This window comes from Morus notabilis, unplaced genomic scaffold, assembly GCF_000414095.1.
Source record: "Morus notabilis unplaced genomic scaffold, ASM41409v2 Scaffold329, whole genome shotgun sequence".
Taxonomy (NCBI): domain Eukaryota; kingdom Viridiplantae; phylum Streptophyta; class Magnoliopsida; order Rosales; family Moraceae; genus Morus; species Morus notabilis.
In genome coordinates, this window is record NW_010358084.1 from 303,806 (window position 1) to 326,103 (window position 22,298).

General features: G+C 36.1%; 3 protein-coding genes across 3 annotated transcripts; 2 read left to right on the forward strand and 1 right to left on the reverse strand.

Moving 5' to 3' along the window:
• Nucleotides 1–958: 958 nt before the first annotated feature.
• On the reverse strand, nucleotides 959–4,429 carry LOC21409873. The gene is made up of 5 exons (XM_010091718.2): nucleotides 3,509–4,429; nucleotides 2,982–3,034; nucleotides 2,556–2,722; nucleotides 2,289–2,440; nucleotides 959–2,205 (listed from the first exon to the last, which is right to left on the reverse strand). The coding sequence occupies exons 1-5, from the start codon at nucleotides 4,305–4,307 to the stop codon at nucleotides 1,745–1,747; spliced, it is 1,632 nt and encodes a 543-aa protein (XP_010090020.1). The 5' UTR covers nucleotides 4,308–4,429; the 3' UTR covers nucleotides 959–1,744.
• A 4,376-nt stretch (nucleotides 4,430–8,805) lies between these two features.
• LOC21411655 (receptor-like protein EIX2) lies at nucleotides 8,806–15,353 on the forward strand. Its single transcript, XM_024161484.1, has 5 exons — nucleotides 8,806–11,931; nucleotides 12,523–13,064; nucleotides 13,198–14,325; nucleotides 14,386–15,089; nucleotides 15,201–15,353. The coding sequence occupies exons 1-4, from the start codon at nucleotides 8,924–8,926 to the stop codon at nucleotides 15,036–15,038; spliced, it is 5,331 nt and encodes a 1,776-aa protein (XP_024017252.1). The 5' UTR covers nucleotides 8,806–8,923; the 3' UTR covers nucleotides 15,039–15,089; nucleotides 15,201–15,353.
• Nucleotides 15,354–17,890: 2,537 nt separating this feature from the next.
• LOC112090351 (receptor-like protein EIX2) lies at nucleotides 17,891–21,175 on the forward strand. The gene is made up of 3 exons (XM_024161485.1): nucleotides 17,891–18,002; nucleotides 18,141–20,462; nucleotides 20,523–21,175. Exons 1-3 carry the CDS (start codon nucleotides 17,891–17,893, stop codon nucleotides 21,173–21,175), a joined length of 3,087 nt encoding a protein of 1,028 aa, XP_024017253.1.
• Nucleotides 21,176–22,298: the final 1,123 nt, after the last annotated feature.

A 22,298-nucleotide genomic window follows, 5' to 3' on the forward strand; every position in this document is an offset into this window, starting at 1 on the left:
TTTACTATAACAAAACTTAAATTCTAAACTTGAATTAGTAAAATAAACAGGGCTAAAGAGTCGTTACTAGTTTTGAAGTATGACTACTGACTCAAAGCTAAATAAGTATAATAATAAATGGAGCTCAATTAAAACAAAAACAAAAACAAAAAAATAATAATAATAAAAACCTTTTATTAGAACGCGCGCATATATATATATGTACGTTTACATGTATGTATGTCTAATCCTGGAATTCAGAGTTGGCGTATGGATGGAATTGCTTAGGACATTTTCCGACCAATAAAAGCTTTCTTTAAGTCGTTGGCAAATAGTAGATAGATGAATGAATAATAACAACGACGACGACGAGAACAACAACAACAACAACAATCATGCATGTCCATTATTGAGGACCTTGATAATGGGCGCCAGGCAGCAAAAGGACAAAAACGGCGCATTTGATCATTATATCTTCACCTTTCGGATATACAGTTACCAACAAATACTTGAACGATGCTTTTAACGACTATGATTTACTACGACTATGGACTGTTGTTTCATTCACAGAACAAAAATATTACGTGCTAAGACCTGACAAACACACTCTTAATCTCCTAATTGACTAACAAGTCAAACAGTAAATGGCTTAATCGAACTATCAAACTGTTTGAACAAAGTATAACGATTGCTTGATAAGAATAAGGGTAAGTAAGGAACTATAAATAAAATGACACAAGCAGATAATTATTTAACGTGGCCAAAATCCAAGAAAGGTAAACCATATACATCCCTAAGCACACAAGCAGAATCAGGTAAATATATTTATTTAGTTAAAATTACGGTTTACAAAGCTAACGGAGTTTTTGGTATACAAAAATGGTATTCATGACGAAATTTTCAACTGTTAAAAAAAAAAAAAAAAAAAAGCCAACAGAAAAAAAAAAAAAGTTGTATGGAAAAGAATCTCGAAGGTAAACATTTTTCCTCAAAATTTGCCCTGTCGTTCGAGATGTTTCGTTTGACCACTGTGGCCTCACTGCTGTGCAAGTACTTTCTTTACACCTGAGATTGGAGCCTTGGTGTGGGTAACATTCTTAGTAGATCAGAGAATTAAAAGAGATCGAAAGGTTTGATAAAGAATGGAATCTCACTCGCAACTCCTTAACATGGGAAAGCGTGTTATCGGCTTGTTAAATGCAGGGAAATGTGGAGTTTGGCACGGAGCTGAGAAGAAGCTACTCCCCTACACAGGGCCAATCCGAGCATTTTCATAATGACATAAATGTCTAAATACTAGTGAAAAGATATGAGCTTATTACAAACGGTACATTACCTAGACATCTTCTAACTTGAGCCACACCATATAGGTCTCGTTCAGTTCTCTGAACCGAGTTTTTAATTCTAATTTACTATAATAAAAAATACTGACAAAAAATCACATCTAACTTTTTACTAAAACTCATCACAGAACCGGACTAGATTTTAGAGTGAAAAAAAAAATCATGTCACGTCACCCATCCTATAACTAGAAGCATAGTCTCACGATAAATTGGTGACAAGTCACAGCAACAGACAGCTACTACATAAGAACATTGGCAAAATTGATGCAAGCAAAGCAGCTCATCGGCTTTCTTGCCGGCCTATGAGGAAATCTCACACTGGTTTTGCATAGATATTCTATGAACTGGTTAGAAAAACAAGCATGACAAAGCCGAAAACAGAAGGAGTGTAGCTCTCAACCCGACTTTGTCACTGAAAAAACTTATTGCTCATCTTGTTCTGCATCTTCATCAGAGAGTCGATTCTCAACCTCACTCCCACTGCTCACACTATCATAACTGACAACTGGGGACCTTCCACTTAGTGATTCCGAATTCTGTAAGGGCTCGTACTTGAGAAATTTTACTTTCCTTTTCTTTTCTGTGCTTCTCCCTTCTTTCCGTTTTTTCACTTCATTATCCGCTGATTTCATCAAGTGAGCAGCCGCTACAAAAGCAGCTGTCATGACTTCACTCATCTTTTCATCGTCCTCGTCTCCATCGAACTCTTCTCCCCGACTATCTACGTAAAATAGCAGATCATCATCCACTTTTGTGCTCTCCAACTCTGAAGCTTGCTGCTTAAAATCTGAGCTCGAAGTATCACAGACCAGTTTGGCATGATTTTTCAGGATGCTATCATCAAATACTCTTAACCCTTGATCCTCAAGGCTCAGAAGCCACTCTAGAGAAAAGATTAATATTAGAGGAATGGTTAGTCATCGTCTATTCAAAACTATCCCATTGAAACTAAGATGAGGTACTTACTAATAAGAGCTTTAGGTGAGGATCCATAAGATTTACTATCATTTTCCTCCATATGAATCTGTTTTCTGATCCATTTAATTAGCTGGGCAGCTAAGCAAGAGTTGGAGAAGGCATTTATGTAGGAGATAGATCTCCTCTGATCCCCATGTTCCCTGAAACAATCAAAACGATCAGATAAGCGCAAAGGCTTAGAAAAAGTTCCGCTACAACTACATTTGTGTTTCCCCCAATTCTTTCTTTGGTGGGTAAGGTATTATCTAACCGTACCGAAAATACTCTACAGCTTCATGTGTAACAATTAATCTTGCCATGGCAAGGCGTCTCACTTGGTCAGCAGGTAGGTCAATTGTTCTCTCAGGATTAAGGAAAGAATAATCAACCAATATGACTGCATCATACAGAAGTTTCCTTAACAAGACTTCATCTCCAGAACTCTGCATATAAAGTTTCCATCGCATAGTTATTCAGTTTTTAAGATCATAATCAAACAAATACGCTCTTAATATGACTTAGTCTGAAGAATATATTCCATCCAATATTCCAAATCTCTATAAGAAGTAGGCAATTCAACACAAATGGACCATTCTCAACAATTGAGAAAATCTGCTTTGACTTTCTAATGACTTCTAAAACTAAATAGTGACACTTCAACATGATATCATAATAATAACGTTCGAAAAGTGCGATACTGACCGACAGAAATGTAAGCGGCAAACTCTTCTCCAACAGCATTCTCACAAGGGTCTCTGGAACGTCAAGGCAGAACTTTAGCGCATCAAATGTGAACTCAGATGAAATAATGTCATAATAATAAGACACGTTTTCTTTTTTTTTTTTTTCCAAAGCCATGAGATTTCCTATTTGGCAGAGGACATCCAGGAAACTAAAATGCATATATACACGATATAGGAGCTTAACATTTGCTTTTGTGAAAACTAAGAAAGAATTAAAAGTAAACAAACAGGCAAATTTCCAGTAAATAGACATTGATAAGATACTGTACTCGTCAGTGTAAATTCCTTTACAACCCTTTTTGGGTGAAAAAAATGTCACAAACTAACACATTTCAGAAATCGGGGCCTTCTTAACATTTAGATATATACTTATATTCGATGTTATATATATATATATAGAGAGAGAGAGAGAGAGAGAGATGAACTTGAAAGACCTCGGCACCATGTCCAAATAAAGATCCAAAGACAGGTAACAATAATACTAACCGAAAAAATAAAAGTTGCCAAATCCAGTTATGGAACCAACAGCCCAAGTCTTCAACTCTTTCTCCAAATCCTCCTTTGAAATTGAAATCCTACTTCTTAAATTCAAGCACAGCTTCAACAAAAACGACTCCACAATCACAACTCCAGCCAAATACCCCACATCACATCCTTCTTCACCAACTCTTCCACAAACCTCACTACTCACAAGCGGTAAGAAAGACTCCACTCCCGCGTCCGAACCCGCCCAAATGCGAACCAAATCGGAAAAAGGCGCAAGCAAATTTGAGCCGTTTGATTTGCCTTCCGTGCTCGAACACACATTTATGCACCCAAGAATCACTTCCACCATAGACTTGACCTCTTTCACCGCTTTCTTCTCCCTCTTGGAAGCCAAATCCTTCCCAAACAACACAACGACAACCTTGTAAACCTCGTACAGAACAGGAGCAAGCAATGCCACGCTTTTCGAAGAATCGCACGAGGAAGAACACGAAGATATCAACTGAAACAACTGTTTCGCAGCTGAAATTCGATCCAAAGGCTCGTCTTTTGGGTCGTAACGGCTGCGAAATGACAGAGCGGCGTAGACCCAGATCGATTCCAGAGGTGGGTCCACTCTGGCTTGCATTAATTCGTAGAATTCCTGAAGAAATTGAGCTGATTTAGTGTTTTCATCTCCAACTTCGGTTGAAAGGCGCTTTAGCGATTGGGTAAGCTTGATATTGTAGCATTCGCCGATGAGGAGGTTGGGATTTTGGAAGTTTGAGGAATTTGGTGGGTTGATAAGATCTAACGCCATGGCTAATCGAGAGGAATTGAAGAGAATATGAGAGGAATGGGAGTGTGGCTTTGAGATTGTAAAACCCTAATTCACTGTTCTTTTGGGGGTGGCAATGGTTGAAGGGGTTCAAGTCTTGATGGTGGCGCGACAATTTCTGTATTGTGCTATAAAACGACATCAATTTATCAAGGGAAGAAAACGATATAATACGACACCGTATGTTCAAAAATAATAATAATAAAGCCAAAACAAAATAAAGCCAGAAAAAGGGACCATGTTGGAAAACACGACATGCCGTTTGCGTTGAAGAAACACGTGGTAATAACAATAACAATAATAATGTTTGTCGTTGTTGGTGTTGTTGTTGCACTCTACACACTTTGAAGATGGAATCAGAGATAAAATAGACTATAACTTATTTTTTATTATAACTTTTATTATTCATATTTGAATAACGTATAATCTCATTTCTCTGCAGTCTGTATTGTCGTTTATCACGAAGAAGATTTTATATGGAAGTCGAAGAAACATGTCGTTGACGCGTTTACAAAGAATGAGAGGATAGATGGAACTCCAAACGACAGGAATCTATAAGGATATCGATATTTTGTTTTTATGACCAGAAAAGTACAAAAAGGAGAAAAAAAAATGACACGTTTATAAGGTAAATATGACATGTCATCTTCACAAGTAAAACGACATGTTGTTTTTATAAGGAAAGCGGCATGTCGTTTCTTAAATAGACGAGAGATTTACATTGTGGTTTGGATTGAATAAGAAAACACACAATTGTATCATATGTTGGATTATATTTTGACAATAATGTTAGTCGAAAAGGAGAAAAATATGAATATGAATTTTTTTCAATGACAAATTTACAGAATATACCGTGTGTTTTTTAACAATAAAATGTACCATCTATTCTAGACTTACTCAAATATATACCAGAACACATTAAGTACCTATGAGATTAATACCCTGACTTTAACAATGCGCAATTGTAAGTAAAGCAATAACTAGCATTTCCTTGAAGAAAGGGGAAAAAAAAAGTTAAGAGAAGAATAAACATTTTTCATTTAGTTTCATTGTGAGATAAAACCAGAGAACATTAGGCTTGACATTATAGCTCTCAATCTAGTGTTTTTCAACCAATCTAGAGTAGGTACGTGGGCTTGAAGGTGGATATATCTCTCGGGGAACCCTGTCTCTGACATTATTCCCATTCCTCGGGAACAATTCCGGTTACAACTCCTTGAGTACAAGACGGCACTAATCGATCTGTAAATTGAAAAAGATGAGGTCCGGATATTATTTAATGAAGGATCAGGGAGAGCAACTCCTATTTTCTGTATGATCGCTAAAAGAACTAAAGAATGAGAAGTGGTGAACCTCTATTGGCCTTGGTAACTTCGTGAGTTAAGGAGTGGTGGAGTGCTTTGTGATACTCGTAATTGCATACACCTTTGTAACTGTAATTCGAAATTAATGAATTTTGTTCGGCAACGATTGTTTTTTTGGGTTTTTTTTTTCTTGTTTGGCAATCATATAGGGTGTCTCTTCATTTTTATTGTTTTTTGTGATTATTTTCTTTCTTATTATATACTGCAAATTGTTGATCTGACATTACTTAAAGACTTACAGAAACTTTTCTGGTAAAACCTGCAGTGCACAAACTATTTTTTATCGAGAATTTTTGTTACTATTTTAACTAGCTAGGTTTGTGATTTTTCTTTCGGTTGAAAGAGGTACCATATTAGCGATAAGCATAAGAATAATTCAACCATAAACCAATTTTTCATTGTCGACAAAGAAATGAAACTAGAAGACAATGTGCCTGACTTCGAGAGTCTTCCACGATGCAAACTCCACATTGTGGTTCGAATAAGAATTTTCATATATGATTAATTTTGGTGAGAGTTCGTAGACCTGGATAATTTAAGTTATTTATTTTATTTTTGTTATTTTTATTTTACAATTTGATTTTCGGTTATTCAAATAATTTTAGGGTTATTGCAGGCTAAACCAAATTTGTCTAAGTGCCCAAAAGTTCGTCCAGTTTATTGGGTTTTGCCTAATCCTAGTTGGGTAAAGGTTAATATAGACGGGTCTGCGAGAGGTTCTCCTGGTGTGGCTGCTTGTGGGGGAATTTTCGAGGTTTTGTGTGTGGTTGCGTTAGTATTTTTCTTGGAGAGTGTTTGCTTTTGAAGCTGAGCTTTGGACTATCATTAATGCTATTTTTGTTGCTTATGATCGTGGCTTGCATAAGCTTTGGCTTGAAAGTGATTCTCTATGGCCATTTTACTTCTTAAAACAGGTTCTTTGGATGTACCTTAAAATTTACAGAATGAGTGGAATCCGGCTATATTGTTGTCTAAAAGAATGGATTTTAGGTTTTCTCATGTATATAGAGAAGCCAATTGTTGTGCTGATAGATTGGCTAATCGTGAGGTAATGAATAGGAATAGAATATGGTGAACTTCTTGTCCTGATTTTTTTGATTTTTTGGTGTATAGAGATGTTATGAAATTACCTTTTTACAAATTCTCTTGATTGAGTTTTTGTTTTTGTTTTCTTTTCTTTCTTTAATAATATTCTCCTCTATTTGAGGAAGTTTCATTTAAACAATAATAATTTTAGGGTAACAAATTTCGGTACTTAATTGAATTAACACAATCTCCATGGGAAACGATACTCAAATTCACTCTTTATTACTTGTTATGATATCGTGCACTTGTGATTTTCACGAGCATTTATAATGCTTTAATAAAATTCTAGTGCAAGTTTTAAAGTCTATTCAGAAATTTTTTTTTTAAAAGTCGCATTTTGTGATTTTGACCGAAAACTCTTTTAAAAAATTAAAGGACTCCTAACAGATCATTTACGCTTAAAAAGTCTTACAAGTGGAGTCCAAACTGTAAATGATGCTTCGACTATTGGGGTTGGCTAGAAAACTTTTGAGTCTTCCATTAAACTTTTATAACCCAACTATGTATTTGGACACTTTTGGCAGTCATTCTAGAAGTGCTGGTACTACTTTCCAGCAAAACTACAACCTTGACCAGAGACGCTCACTTATTTTTGTTCTCAAAGCTTTCGTTAGTATACAAGGCAGAAAAATAGGAAATGCTCGACTTGATCAACCTCATGTTGTCTATTGGTAACAAATAATCAAATGCTACGTGACATCTTTTCCTTACATAATGCGCAAAGAAAACTAGCGCTGGAAATGTCGAACTGCATTCAAACGTATTAGATGGGGTTTTTTCATGCTCTCTTACAAAGTCTTACCGGATGTTTGTTTCAAGAATTCGTCATGATTCTGAATCATGATTTTTAGTTCTCTACAGTGTTTTTTTTTTACAAAAATTTAAATTTTAAAAATCAAAATTATAAATGATGGTTCTGAATCCATAAACCAAACATCTCATTAGTATTAGCTTTTGTGTTTTCAGTCTGCTAGATTTATTTCTTAATGGTATTTTATACGGCCTTGGTATTATGAGTCTCTCAATCTTGATGGATATGATTGTTTTAATGATTGTGGATTTTTTTTTTTTTAAATAGTCATAAATGTGATCAATTATTGTGTACCTATTTGGATATTTATTTTCAAAATTTGGTACGCGTCTATTTTTCTTGACTTTGAGCATCATTCAAGTTTATTAGTGGAACCATTGCTCATCGTAGTCACAATTTTCTCTAGTTTGAGGTCACAGAGGTTATTATAATTTATTGGCACTTGTGGTGTTCCCCTACAAAAATTTAAATTTTAAAAATCAAAATTATAAATGATGGTTCTGAATCCATAAACCAAACATCTCATTAGTATTAGCTTTTGTGTTTTCAGTCTGCTAGATTTATTTCTTAATGGTATTTTATACGGCCTTGGTATTATGAGTCTCTCAATCTTGATGGATATGATTGTTTTAATGATTGTGGATTTTTTTTTTTTTAAATAGTCATAAATGTGATCAATTATTGTGTACCTATTTGGATATTTATTTTCAAAATTTGGTACGCGTCTATTTTTCTTGACTTTGAGCATCATTCAAGTTTATTAGTGGAACCATTGCTCATCGTAGTCACAATTTTCTCTAGTTTGAGGTCACAGAGGTTATTATAATTTATTGGCACTTGTGGTGTTCCCCGTTCAAAAAAAAAGTCAAAATTCAACGAGGATAGTTTTTAAAGGAAAATGCTATTCAATCTCATAAAGCTGTCTCAAACAGGTGGGACCAACCGTGTGGGGCCCACAGACGATCCCATTCAACCAGTCAACTCCGAGTTGGAGTTGCTCTTGACGTTTTGCAAAATGTAGGAGATGAGTTTGCAATTAATTGTTGAAAATAAATTTTTGGTTGACCGAGTGAATATATGAATTGTTCCATTTTAAAAAATAAATGGACATATCCAGAAAATCAATACATGCAAAACTCAATTCAATGTCGCTTTTACATGCTATTAAATATTTAGTCAGAGTGGATATGTAAACTCGCATACATATGAACGCAATAAAGTTAATTTACATAAAAATCCGAGTTAGTTTCCAACGTATTGAACGTGTGATTTTCTCATCTTTCTTGGAAAGCAACGATTCTTGAATCACATGATCTTTCTTCTGATCAATAACAACAATGCTCCTTGCCATGATCATGAGCACATCAGCCTTTCAAATTATTTTGTTTTCAGTTCTTGTGATTTACTCGACAGAAGCCGGAGAGCCAAAGTTCAAGTGCAAAGAAGCCGAGAGCCAGGCACTGCTAAAATTTAAGGCGGGTTTTTATGAATCCGACGTTGGCTTTCTATCGTCTTGGGAGGGAAGAGAGTGTTGTGAATGGACCGGAATTCGGTGCAGCAACAAATCTGGTCATGTCATCAGGCTTGATCTTTCTCCTTCAACTTTTGGTATGGATGATGGATATCCGGGCTACAATACTCGGATTCTAGGAGGTAATTTCAGCTTCAAGTTGGTCGATTTGCGGTATTTGAGTTATTTGGATCTAAGTTGCATCAGCTTTTATGAGCAGAATTCCATCCCAAGTTTCATTGGCAGCCTCAGCAAGTTAAGGTACCTCAACCTCTCTTACACCACCATCACCGGAGAAATTCCTCCACAACTTGGAAATCTTTCTAGCTTGCAGATTTTAGATCTTCGCGATAGTTTTAAATGGAAAAAGACCATAAGCAATCCAGAGTGGATTTCACATCTTTCTTCTTTGCAACTTCTTGACCTTAGTTACTCAGACATGAGCTTAGCTAATGACTGGGTGCGCGCAGTTAACAACCTTCCTCACTTGACCGATTTGAAGTTGAGTTATTGTGATCTTCCGAGTACTATTCCCCCGTCTCTTTCGCCTGTTAATTCTTCAAAAGTTCTTGCTACTCTTGATCTCTCTGGAAACCATTTCTCTACTTCTTTACTAATACACCAATTGTTGTTCAACTATAATCGTAGCCTTGTTCATCTTGACCTCTCCCTTTGCTCCTTAAAAGGTTCAATTCTACAAGCTTTAGAGGATATGTTTGCTCTTGAGTATATTGACCTTACCGGCAATGACTTAGGAGGCTCCATTCCAAAATCTTTCGGGATCAATATGACTTCCATTGCATTCCTTTCTCTTTCAAACAATCAACTGCAAGGATCCATCCCAGAAGCTTTTGGAAACATGACGAGCCTTGAATATCTCGACGTCGGCGAGAATAGGCTTGAAGGTGAAATTCCAAAATCCATTTGGGAAATATGTGCATTAAAAACGCTGCGACTACACGATAATAATCTCAGTGGAGAACTCTGGTTTGCTGAATCATCATCCAGGTGTGCTCATTTCTCTTTGGAATCTTTGCTCTTAGAGAACAATCAACTCACAGGATCACTTCCTAACTTTACACTTTATCCATCTCTGAAAAGCCTATGGCTTAGCTCGAATAAGTTCAACGGAAACGTATCCGAGAGTGTTGGCCAATTATCACAGTTAGAGACTTTAGATATTTCTAAAAACTCTATGGCAAGTGTGATTTCTGAATCTCATCTTTCAAAGCTCTTCAAGCTACTTTCTTTGGATTTATCTTCCAACTCATATATAGTTTTCGAGATCCCTTCTGATTGGAGACCTCCCTTTCAATTGGATTATATACGTCTTGGATCTTGCAAGTTGGGTCCTCATTTTCCAAAATGGCTTCAAACTCAAAAGAATTACAGCGAGCTAGATATCTCCAACTCCGGGATTTCAGATTCTATTCCAAGTTGGTTTTGGAATTTTCCTACAATGGTAACAGAACTCAATCTGTCAAGTAACGAGATTTGGGGAATAAGTCATGATAATGAGCAAGAGGTCAATGTTTCATCAATAGAGTTGATATCTTCACCTTCTTTAGATTTGAGCTCAAATCATATAGGAGGCCAAATACCGCCTTTTTTCCTCAAAATGTCTACACTGCGTCTTTCTAGAAATAAGTTTACGGAGATTAATTCCATATGCAATATCTCCGCGTCCAACTTACTCTTTCTTGATGCTTCATATAATCAGCTGTCAGGGGAGCTTCCTGATTGCTGGTCAAATATGGAGAACTTGGAAGTTCTTATTCTGACAAATAATAAGTTTTCGGGGAAAATTCCCTTTTCAGTTGGCTTCCTAACTCGTATCGAGGCATTGCATTTGAGCAACAACAATTTCACTGCAGAATTGCCTTCATCCTTGAAAAACTGTACAGAGTTGATAGTTCTTGATGTTGGAGAAAACAAGTTATCGGGCCCCGTACCTGCATGGATTGGGAAAAATCTAACAAAACTTGTTATTCTTAGCCTCCGATCCAATAACTTTTACGGTAGTATGCCCACACAACTTTGTCATTTGGAAAATCTTCAATTGTTGGACTTGTCTTCGAATGAGCTCTCAAGCAGTATTCCGAAATGTCTCAGTTATATTGAAGGAATGAAAGAAGATGGGTTTCCAGACTTACCTTTCAGCAACGAGTCAATACTCCTAATGTGGAAAGGTGCAGTACGTGAATTCAAGAATTTGGAACTTCTAAAGAACTTTGATTTGTCAAACAATAAGTTGATAGGAGAAATTCCAAAAGAAATCACTAAGCTTATTGCATTGGTTTCTTTGAACTTGTCAAGAAACAATTTGAGTGGAGAAATCCCACAAGAGATTGGTCGGTTGAAATCTTTAGATGCTCTTGATTTATCCAACAACCACCTTTCCGGTCGCATTCCTTCAAGTCTTGCTCAAGTAGACCGTCTCGGTATATTAGACTTGTCAAGAAATAGCTTGTCAGGAAAAATTCCAACTGGCCCTCAACTCCAAAACCGTGATGCCGCTGCATATTGGGGAAATCCTGAACTTTGTGGTGACCCACTTCCAAAGAAATGCGTACATGAAGAAGAACCGGCTATTTCTGAAGTTACTGAAGATGCACATGGCGGCGACCAAGAGGACGATGATGGATTCTTAAACCCAGGATTCTATGGTAGCATAGGACTTGGATTTGTAGTTGGATTTTGGGGAATTTGTGGGACATTAATCTTCAAAAAGTCTTGGAGATACAGATATTTCAAGCTCTTAAATGATATAGGAGATCGGATCTATGTAGTAATGGCAGTACAGAAGGCAAAATTACTGCGGATGATTAGAAGCTAATTGGTAAGTTGCTTCTCCCTCTCAAAAGTCTTAGAAAAACTTGTTTACATAAATTTCTATTTTATTTATTTATTATAGCTGGTGATGATCATTGATTTTTACCATTGTCAGGAGCCACCCTTCAGGTGAAGACTGCACTTTACATAGCGGAGAGTTTTCTGTTTCGGACGAGTTTTCTTCAACAAATAATTTGTGATGTTAAGGGACTGTACTCTCTTTCTGTAGTTCCTGCTAGTTTCTTTACAATATTCTGCAATGTAAACTACTTGAATGTTTACCAGCCCTGCTTTGATATATAGGTTACTCTGTTGTTGGTGTTCACGTTTTACTCTGTTGTACTGCATTTGATGTGTGGTGGTATTTATTATTAATGTGTTTGGTTTGCAATGTTGTATTGTATCATGCATACTCTATTCTCTTGGACATGTAGATTATAGAACTTGCTGAAATTACAGCTTAATTTCGAGATTAATGAAAAAAAATACAGATTGTAATTTATTAAATATCTAGATCTTAGCGATACTGAACTAGGTATAAAAAAAGATGAATTGGGTCTCACATCTTTCTTCTTTACAACTACTTGACCTTAGTGTCACAGACATGAGGTTAGCCCATGACTGGGTGCATGTGGTCAGTAACCTTCCTCGCTTGGTAAATTTGAAGTTGAGTGAATGTATTCTTCCGGATGTTGTTCCTCCGCATCTTTCCCTCGTTTATTCTTCAAGATTTCTCGCCGTCCTTGATCTTTCCGTAAACTATTTTCCCTCTGCTTCTATATTGCTGTGGTTGTTCAACTACAGTCATAGCCTTGTTCATTTTGACCTTGCCGGTTCCCTGCCAAATAGTTCTTTTCCAGAAGCATTTGGTAACATGGCTTCCCTTGAATACCTTGATCTTCAATGCAATTTTAAAGGTTCCAATATTCCAGATTCTTTTGGGAATATGACTGCGCTTACATATCTTGATCTGAGCCTCAGTAATTTAGAAGGTTCCATACCAGAGTCCTTTGGGAATATGACATCGATTGCATTTCTCGATCTCAGCGGTAATCACTTGGAAGGATCCATTCCAGAATCTTTTGGAAACATGGCTTCTCTTGAATACCTTTATCTTAAGACAAACATGCTAGAAGGTGAAATTCCGGAATCTATTTGGAAAATTTGTGCACTAAAGCAATTCCGTTCTGCACGGTCTTAGCGGACAGCTCCGATTCTCTGAATCATCATCCAGGTGTGCTCATTTCCCTTTGGAGTTTTTGAACTTAGATGATAATCGAATTGTGGGATCATTGCCTAACTTTACACTGTATCCATCTCCGAAAGAGCTACATCTTTCCTCGAATCAATTAAATGGAAACACATCGAAATGTATAGGTCAACTATCAAAGTTGGAGGTTTTGGATATTTCTAACAACTCAATGGCAGATGTGATGTCTGAAGCTCATTTTTCTAAACTTTCCAACCTACATACTCTGAATTTATCTTCCAACTCATGTTTGGTTCTGAACATGTCTTCTGATTGGATTCCTTCCTTTCATGGATTGGAAAGTATATCTCTTAGATCCAGCAAGTTGGGTCCTCATTTCCCCAAATGGATCCTAACTCAAACGAATTGTACCATTCTTGACGTCTCCAACACCGGAATTTCAGATCATATTCCCTACAATTTTTGGAAAAGTCTTCCTAATTTGGAGAGTCTTGATCTGTCTGATAATGAAATCAGGGGAACAATTCTGGATAAGCAAAGATTCAGGGGACCTTCGAGATTGATTTTGAAGGAGATAGATTTGAGTTCAAACCAGCTAGAAGGCTCGATACCTCTTTTTTTACTCGAAGTGGTTTCACTAAATCTTTTCAAAAATCGATTTTCAGACCTAAATTTCCTGTGTAAGGTTCATAAATCTCCATATCTGACCTTTCTTGATGTTTCATACAATCAACTTTCGGGCGAGATTCCTAATTGTTGGTCAAATATGCGCTACTTGCGAATTCTTATTCTGGCAAATAATAAGTTATCGGGGAAAATTCCTGCCTCTCTTGGCTTGTTAAGGAAACTACAGACCTTGCATTTGGGTAACAACAATTTGACCGGGGGATTGCCTTCATCCTTACAAAATTGTACATGGTTGATTATTTTTGACGTAGAAGCAAACAAATTGTCAGGGCAGATACCAGCGTGGATTGGGAAGAGTTTCGCAGCTCTTGTCATTCTTAGCCTGCGATCCAATAACTTCAATGGGAGTATTCCTGTAGAGCTGTGTCGCTTAGTACGCCTTCAACTCTTGGACTTGTCTTCAAATGATCTCTCGATCAATGTCCCCAAATGTCTTGACAATATTACAGCAATGAAAGAAATTGGGAGCGAAGATTCAACAATTTATTGGCCTTACGAAGGCAACGACCCAACTCGTTTCGATGTTCCTTTGCAATTCTAAGACGAAAGATTATTTTTAGTATGGAAAGGAGCACTCCAGGAATTCACAAGCTTGGGACTTCTGAAGAACATTGATTTGTCCAGTAACAAGTTGTCAGGTGAAATTCCAAGAGAAATCACTAAGCTCCTTGGATTGATTTCTTTGAACTTGTCGAGAAACAATCTGACTGGAAAGATCCCGCAAGAGATTGGTCGGTTGAAATCTTTAGATCTTCTTGATTTGTCAAACAATCACCTTTCCGGCCGAATTCCTTCGAGTCTCTCTCAAGTAGATCGTCTCAATACATTGGACTTGTCAAGCAACAATTTGTCAGGCAAAATTCCAACAGGAACTCAACTCCAAACACGCGATGCTGCTGCATACATGGGAAATCCTGAACTTTGTGGAGATCCACTCCCAAAGAAATGTCCAGGTGAAGAAGAACCACCCATCTCTCCTGGAGCTACTGAAGATGCCCACGATGGCGAAGAAGAAGATGGGTTCATAACCAAAGGATTTTACATTAGTGCGGCAGTTGGATTTATAGTTGCATTTTGGGGAGTTTGTGGGACATTAGTCTTCAACAAGATGTGGAGATACAGATACTTCAACTTATTGAATGACGCTGGTGATTGGCTTTACGTAACCGTAGCAGTTCGCAAGGCAAAACTGTTGAGGATGATCAAAACCTAGCCAATTGGTAAATACTTTTTCGCTCAAAAGATTTAGGGAAAGTTCGTTTATGTAAGTTATCATTCTCTTGCTTAATTAATTAATTTTTGTATTTCCTACTGCTTTGAAATGTCATAGAGAAGCATAGCTTTATTTTGAGTGATGGCCCTATGTTGTATGCAGGTTCTGGAGCGCTTTCTGTTCGAAGTGATAGCTTGTAAAATAGTTGAAGTACTTGATTTGTTGCAGCTTTCTATCTTTCGATGCAAGGGAAAATGGCTTGGCCTGGTGTAAATTGCCCTGCTTTGGTATTTACCATTTATGAATTCTATGTTGTTGGTGTTTATGTTTATGTATTATGTTATTGTGTTTGGTTTACAATGTACAAGTGTTGTCCCCTATTCCAGCTTGGATCTGCCAATGATTGTTTTTGGCTGAAAAATGAACATGTAATGATATTTGTGTCGCCTGAAAAAAATATAACATAATCCATTAAGTACTTGTTGTAGTATATTAGAAAAGATGGATAAAATCATTCTCATTATGCTGATGGCTCATTTCGACGTGAATTTTCTACCCACGTCCCTGTTTTTTACTCTGAAATATATATATATATCTGTAGTATTGGAACATTGATGATATTGGTAGAAGTTGATTTCGAACGGAATAAGAATTATTCGGATATATAAGAAAATATCTGGCCAGCAAAAAAGTTATATAGCAACAGTGAAGGTAAAGAATAGTTATAATAATATGAAATAAGTTGTCCACTTGGGAAATTGAGAATAATTTCTAATAAGCAAGAACTTTGAAACCAAAAGCCGAATGACGAATCGGAGGGAAAATATAACATGCCAAAAAATCAGTTCTAATTCGTACGTATAAGCAGTAGTAACACAACAGATGCTGGTATTTAAGTAAAAATTCGGCAGACCAAATCACCTCAATTTTGCCACCTAAATTTTGAAAACTCTCAATTTGTCCATTAAATTTTTTATTTGTCTCATTTAAGTCTTTTGTTAAGAATTTTTAGTAAAATTAGACAAAATATATATATATATATATATATATGAGTTAAGTGTTGCTATGTGGTTTTTATCTTTTTTTTAAAAAAATTCAAACAAAAAGACCAATTAACTGCATTTCTCTCTTTTCTATCTATTTTTTACAAAGATTACAATAGAAAAGGTTAAGTAGGAAAAATGTAAAATTCATAGAACAAAATAAGAATTTTTAAATTTTAATGGGCAAACTAAAAATAATTCTAAACTTTAAGAGATACTAGTGATAATAATCTAAAATTCTTGTAAAAAATGAGAACATAGTAGAAATTAGAAGGTTGGAACGTAGAATACACTAAACTTTTTGGTATAATAAATAAGTACTGATTGTACTTTATTTGTAAGATCATAAACATGATAAGCTCATTCTCATCATCAGCAATTTCAATTGGGACATGTACTTCTACGCCAAATTTAACTATTTTTTCTTTTTAAGGGATAAAAAATGAGTTTCTATAGTTCGTCATTTCTTACTAGTTATATTTGGTTAGTATAAACTGCATTCTCTAAAATAGTTAATTATTTACCTAATGATTGGAGTAGAAAAAGAACGGAAAAAAATTTAAATCATTAGCCATTTTGACTAAAGACATGAAATGGCAAATATTTTTTTTTAACAAAATGTATTAAATAGTAGATTTATAAAACTAAATTAAATAAATAGCATATTTTAAAAATATTTGAAGTAAATAGTTTACGTAGTAAATGAGTTATTTACCGCGTAAATAGTACGTTTACAACTAGTAAAAATATTTTTCATGTAAATTTTCTTTTTACGACAGATAAAAAGATTTTTCTCACTTAAATAAAGATTTTTTAATATTTTTACGACATAAATTATTTTTTTACTAATTTTAATAAATAATTCATTTACCACGTAAACTGCAATTTACTTTAAATAGTCTTAAAATTTATTATTTACTTAATTTAATTTCAAAAAATTTGCTATTCACTACAATTTTCCTTTTTTTAATAACCTATCTCATGGGTCAATTTAACAGTGATTATTACATTACATAGCAAAATTTCATGCACCTTAAATTGAAATTTCGCAAAATTTTCAAAATATTATAAATATAACAAAAATAATATAGTCATTATCATAATAACGTCTCATTTGATACTATATAATAATATCAAAATTATTTTAATAATATCAAAATTTTGCTATTCTTATAATATTTTAAAAGTTTTACTATACTTAACTCTCGCTAAATGTGTAAAGAGCCCCAGTTGGATAAGACATAGGTTCGGTCCAACCTGGACGTCTGGGCCGGGCCCAACGCCAGACGTAAGAGGCGGACCACGAACTATCCTTTCAGCCCAGCCTTATTTACAACTCTAAGCGTGCATTATTGGCTTCAAAAATGCTCTTGGGTCACAAAAGTGGACCCAACAGCAATGCTCTATTGGTTAGAAGACTTGGAGTCTTGTACCCCACAGTTATTGCTAACTACTTTCAATCTCATTATTAGCCAACTTAGTGCCTTGACAATTTTGAAGTAAATGGCACGCTCAGTTATGCCGTGTCCAAAGTCTGATTTGTATGTATTGTGAGATTAAGGTTTCATTCATTTTACCGATTCGAGTTTTACTGCAGTAAAAAGTTCTCAGAGACAGTCACATTTAATTTTTTTGTTACAGTAAAAAACTCTCACATAAAGTTACATTTCAACTCGAATCAGCGAACGAAACGGACCCTAAAGCATGTATAATTTAAACCAATACTCTTGTGTACATAGCTAAGAAACTAAGCTTACAAACATTAATCTCTCGTCCGTTTGTATAAGTCAAGACCTTCACATCACATTAATGGGAAGGCAAGAAAATGAGACGAAATTGCATGTATTCTACCGTATTGGACTGGAAATCCCGGTTGGCTATGTTTTGGTTGTTGTGTTTATTCTTGGAGATAGTGTTATTTGTGAATTAAGTTAACCACATCTTCATTCTGATCATTGATTCCCATTGCCATGATGATCATGAGCAGATCAACCTGTCGTACTCTCGTTTTTTTACTTTTTTTGATTCACTTGACGGGGTGGCTGGGGTTCAACTCCAGGTGTTGGAAAGCAAAAACTCAGGTGCAAAGAAGCAGAGAGACAAGCATTGTTGAAGATCAAAGAGGGTATTTACGATGATGAGCATGGTTTTCTTTCATCTTGGGGGGAAGAAGAAGAGAAAAGAGAGTGTTGTGAATGGATTGGAATTCGGTGTGACAACCGATCCGATCATGTCGTTAGGCTCGATCTTTCTGCTTCAACTTTTGGTCCAGATTTCTATTACTTTGAAGGAACCAACATCAGTTCTTCAATGGTTAATCTCAGTAATTTGAAGTATTTGGACCTAAGTGGCATCAATTTTTATTGGCATCAATACCCAATCCCAAGTTTTCTTGGTACCCTCAGCAAATTGAGGTACCTCAACCTCTCTCAGACTTACCTATGGGGAGAAATTCCTCCTCAACTTGGAAACCTTTCCAGCTTGCAATATCTAGATCTTAGCAATACTGAACTACGCATAAAAAATATGAATTGGGTCTCACATCTTTCTTCTTTACAACTACTTGACCTTAGTTCCATGTACATGAGCTTACCCGATGACTGGGTGCATGTGGTCAATAACCTTCCTCGCTTGGTAAGTTTGAAGTTGAGTGAATGTTTTCTTCCAGATGTTGTTCCTCCGCATCTTTCCCTCGTTAATTCTTCAAGATTTCTCGCCGTCCTTGATCTTTCCAGCGTCTATTTTCCATCTGCTTCTATATTGCTGTGGTTGTTCAACTACAGTCATAGCCTTGTTCATCTTGACCTTGCCGGTTCCCTGCCAAATAGTTCTTTTCCAGAAGCATTTGGTAACATGGCTTCCCTTGAATACCTTGATCTTCAATACAATTTTCAAGGTTCCAATATTCCAGATTCTTTTAGGAATATGACTGCGCTTACATATCTTGATCTGAGCCACAGTAATTTAGAAGGTTCCATACCAGAGTCCTTTGGGAATATGACATCCATTGCATATCTCGATCTCAGCGGCAATCACTTGGAAGGATCCATTCCAGAATCTTTTGGAAACATGGCTTCTCTTGAATACCTTGATCTTAAGACAAACATGCTAGAAGGTGAAATTCCGGAATCTATTTGGAAAATTTGTGCACTAAAGCAATTCCGTGCAGATAACAACGGTCTTAGCGGACAGCTCCGATTCTCTGAATCATCATCCAGGTGTGCTCATTTCCCTTTGGAGTTTTTGAACTTAGATGATAATCGAATTGTGGGATCGTTGCCTAACTTTACACTGTATCCATCTCTGAAAGCGCTACATCTTTCCTCGAATCAATTAAATGGAAACACATCAAAAAGTATAGGTCAACTATCAAAGTTGGAGGTTTTGGATATTTCTAACAACTCAATGGCAGATGTGATGTCTGAAGCTCATTTTTCTGAACTTTTCAACCTACATACTTTGAATTTATCTTCCAACTCACGTTTGGTTTTGAACATGTCTTCTGATTGGATTCCATCCTTTCATGGATTGGAAAGTATATCCCTTAGATCTTGCAAGTTGGGTCCTCATTTCCCCAAATGGATCCTAACTCAAAAGAATTGTACCATTCTTGACGTCTCCAAAACCGGAATTTCAAATCATATTCCCTACAATTTTTGGAAAAGTCTTCCTAATTTGGAGAGTCTTGATCTGTCTGATAATGAAATCAGGGGAACAATTCTGGATAAGCAAAGATTCAGGGGACCTTCGAGATTGATTTTGAAGGAGATAGATTTGAGTTCAAACCAGCTAGAAGGCTCGATACCTCTTTTTTTACTCGAAGTGGTTTCACTAAATCTTTTCAAAAATCGATTTTCAGACCTAAATTTCCTGTGTAAGGTTCATAAATCTCCATATCTGACCTTTCTTGATGTTTCATACAATCAACTTTCGGGCGAGATTCCTAATTGTTGGTCAAATATGCGCTACTTGCGAATTCTTATTCTGGCAAATAATAAGTTATCGGGGAAAATTCCTGCCTCTCTTGGCTTGTTAAGGAAACTACAGACCTTGCATTTGGGTAACAACAATTTGACCGGGGGATTGCCTTCATCCTTACAAAATTGTACATGGTTGATTATTTTTGACGTAGAAGCAAACAAATTGTCAGGGCAGATACCAGCGTGGATTGGGAAGAGTTTCGCAGCTCTTGTCATTCTTAGCCTGCGATCCAATAACTTCAATGGGAGTATTCCTGTAGAGCTGTGTCGCTTAGTACGCCTTCAACTCTTGGACTTGTCTTCAAATGATCTCTCGATCAATGTCCCCAAATGTCTTGACAATATTACAGCAATGAAAGAAATTGGGAGCGAAGATTCAACAATTTATTGGCCTTACGAAGGCAACGACCCAACTCGTTTCGATGTTCCTTTGCAATTCTAAGACGAAAGATTATTTTTAGTATGGAAAGGAGCATTCCAGGAATTCACAAGCTTGGGACTTCTGAAGAACATTGATTTGTCCAGTAACAAGTTGTCAGGTGAAATTCCAAGAGAAATCACTAAGCTCCTTGGATTGATTTCTTTGAACTTGTCGAGAAACAATCTGACTGGAAAGATCCCGCAAGAGATTGGTCGGTTGAAATCTTTAGATCTTCTTGATTTGTCAAACAATCACCTTTCCGGCCGAATTCCTTCGAGTCTCTCTCAAGTAGATCGTCTCAATACATTGGACTTGTCAAGCAACAATTTGTCAGGCAAAATTCCAACAGGAACTCAACTCCAAACACGCGATGCTGCTGCATACATGGGAAATCCTGAACTTTGTGGAGATCCACTCCCAAAGAAATGTCCAGGTGAAGAAGAACCACCCATCTCTCCTGGAGCTACTGAAGATGCCCACGATGGCGAAGAAGAAGATGGGTTCATAACCAAAGGATTTTACATTAGTGCGGCAGTTGGATTTATAGTTGCATTTTGGGGAGTTTGTGGGACATTAGTCTTCAACAAGATGTGGAGATACAGATACTTCAACTTATTGAATGACGCTGGTGATTGGCTTTACGTAACCGTAGCAGTTCGCAAGGCAAAACTGTCGAGGATGATCAAAACCTAGCTAATTGGTAAATACTTTTTCTCTCAAAAGATTTAGGGAAAGTTCGTTTATATAAGTTATCATTCTCTTGCTTAATTAATTAATTTTTGTATTTCCTACTGCTTTGAAATGTCATAGAGAAGCATAGCTTTATTTTGCCCTATGTTGTATGCAGGTTCTGGAGCGCTTTCTGTTTCAAAGTGAGAGCTTGTAAAATAGTTGAAGTACTTGATTTGTTGCAGCTTTCCATCTTTCGATGCAAGGGAAAATGGCTTGGCCTGGTGTAAATTGCCCTGCTTTGGTATTTATGCATTCTATGTTGTTAGTGTTTGTGTTTATGTATTACTATCTTATTGTGTTTGCTTTTACAATGTAGCAAGTTGTCTCCTATTCTAGCTTGGATTTCACAAAGACTGTTTTTGGCAGAAAAATGAACATAAAATGATATATTTTGTGTCAAACGACTCAACGTGTTGGCAGGCTCCTTGCTTGGGCAACGAACTCTCAACGCGTCATCCTGTTTCATTGTTAAAAAAAAATGATATTTTGTGTAGCCTGACAAAAATATGGCAATTAATTAAGTACTTGTTTTAGTTTATTCTCATTATGCTGCTGGTTCATTTTTATTGGGAATCTTCTAGCTACGTTTTTTCTCTGGAAAAAAAAAATGATCTAAATAAGAAGAATTTGAATGAAAGAGAACTTAACTCTCCCCATGTTGGTTCCAGCAAAACAGTTATATAGCAATAATACATGAATATATGATTTCCTTTCTACAGGTGAAGGTAAAGAATAGTTTTTCAAAGATGAAATAAGTCATCTATCCAGGAATGTGAATAATTTTTAACAAGCAAGAACTATAAAAGCAAAAAACAAATGACGAATATGAGGGAATATATAACATGCAAAAAATAGTTCCAAGTCGTTCTCAGCAGTAGTAACTCAACAGATTATGGTATTTAAGTCAAAATTTGGGAAGACCAAATCACTTTCAAGCAAATATTTCCTGCTTTTCTTTTCCTCTTTTCCTTTTTAAACTCGGTTTGAACAGAGTAACAAGTAATCTCTAATTCATGGAAAGAATAAAATACGGAAATAATATAAAATATGCCAATATGAAAAGCTTAAGGAAGTATATAGGCCA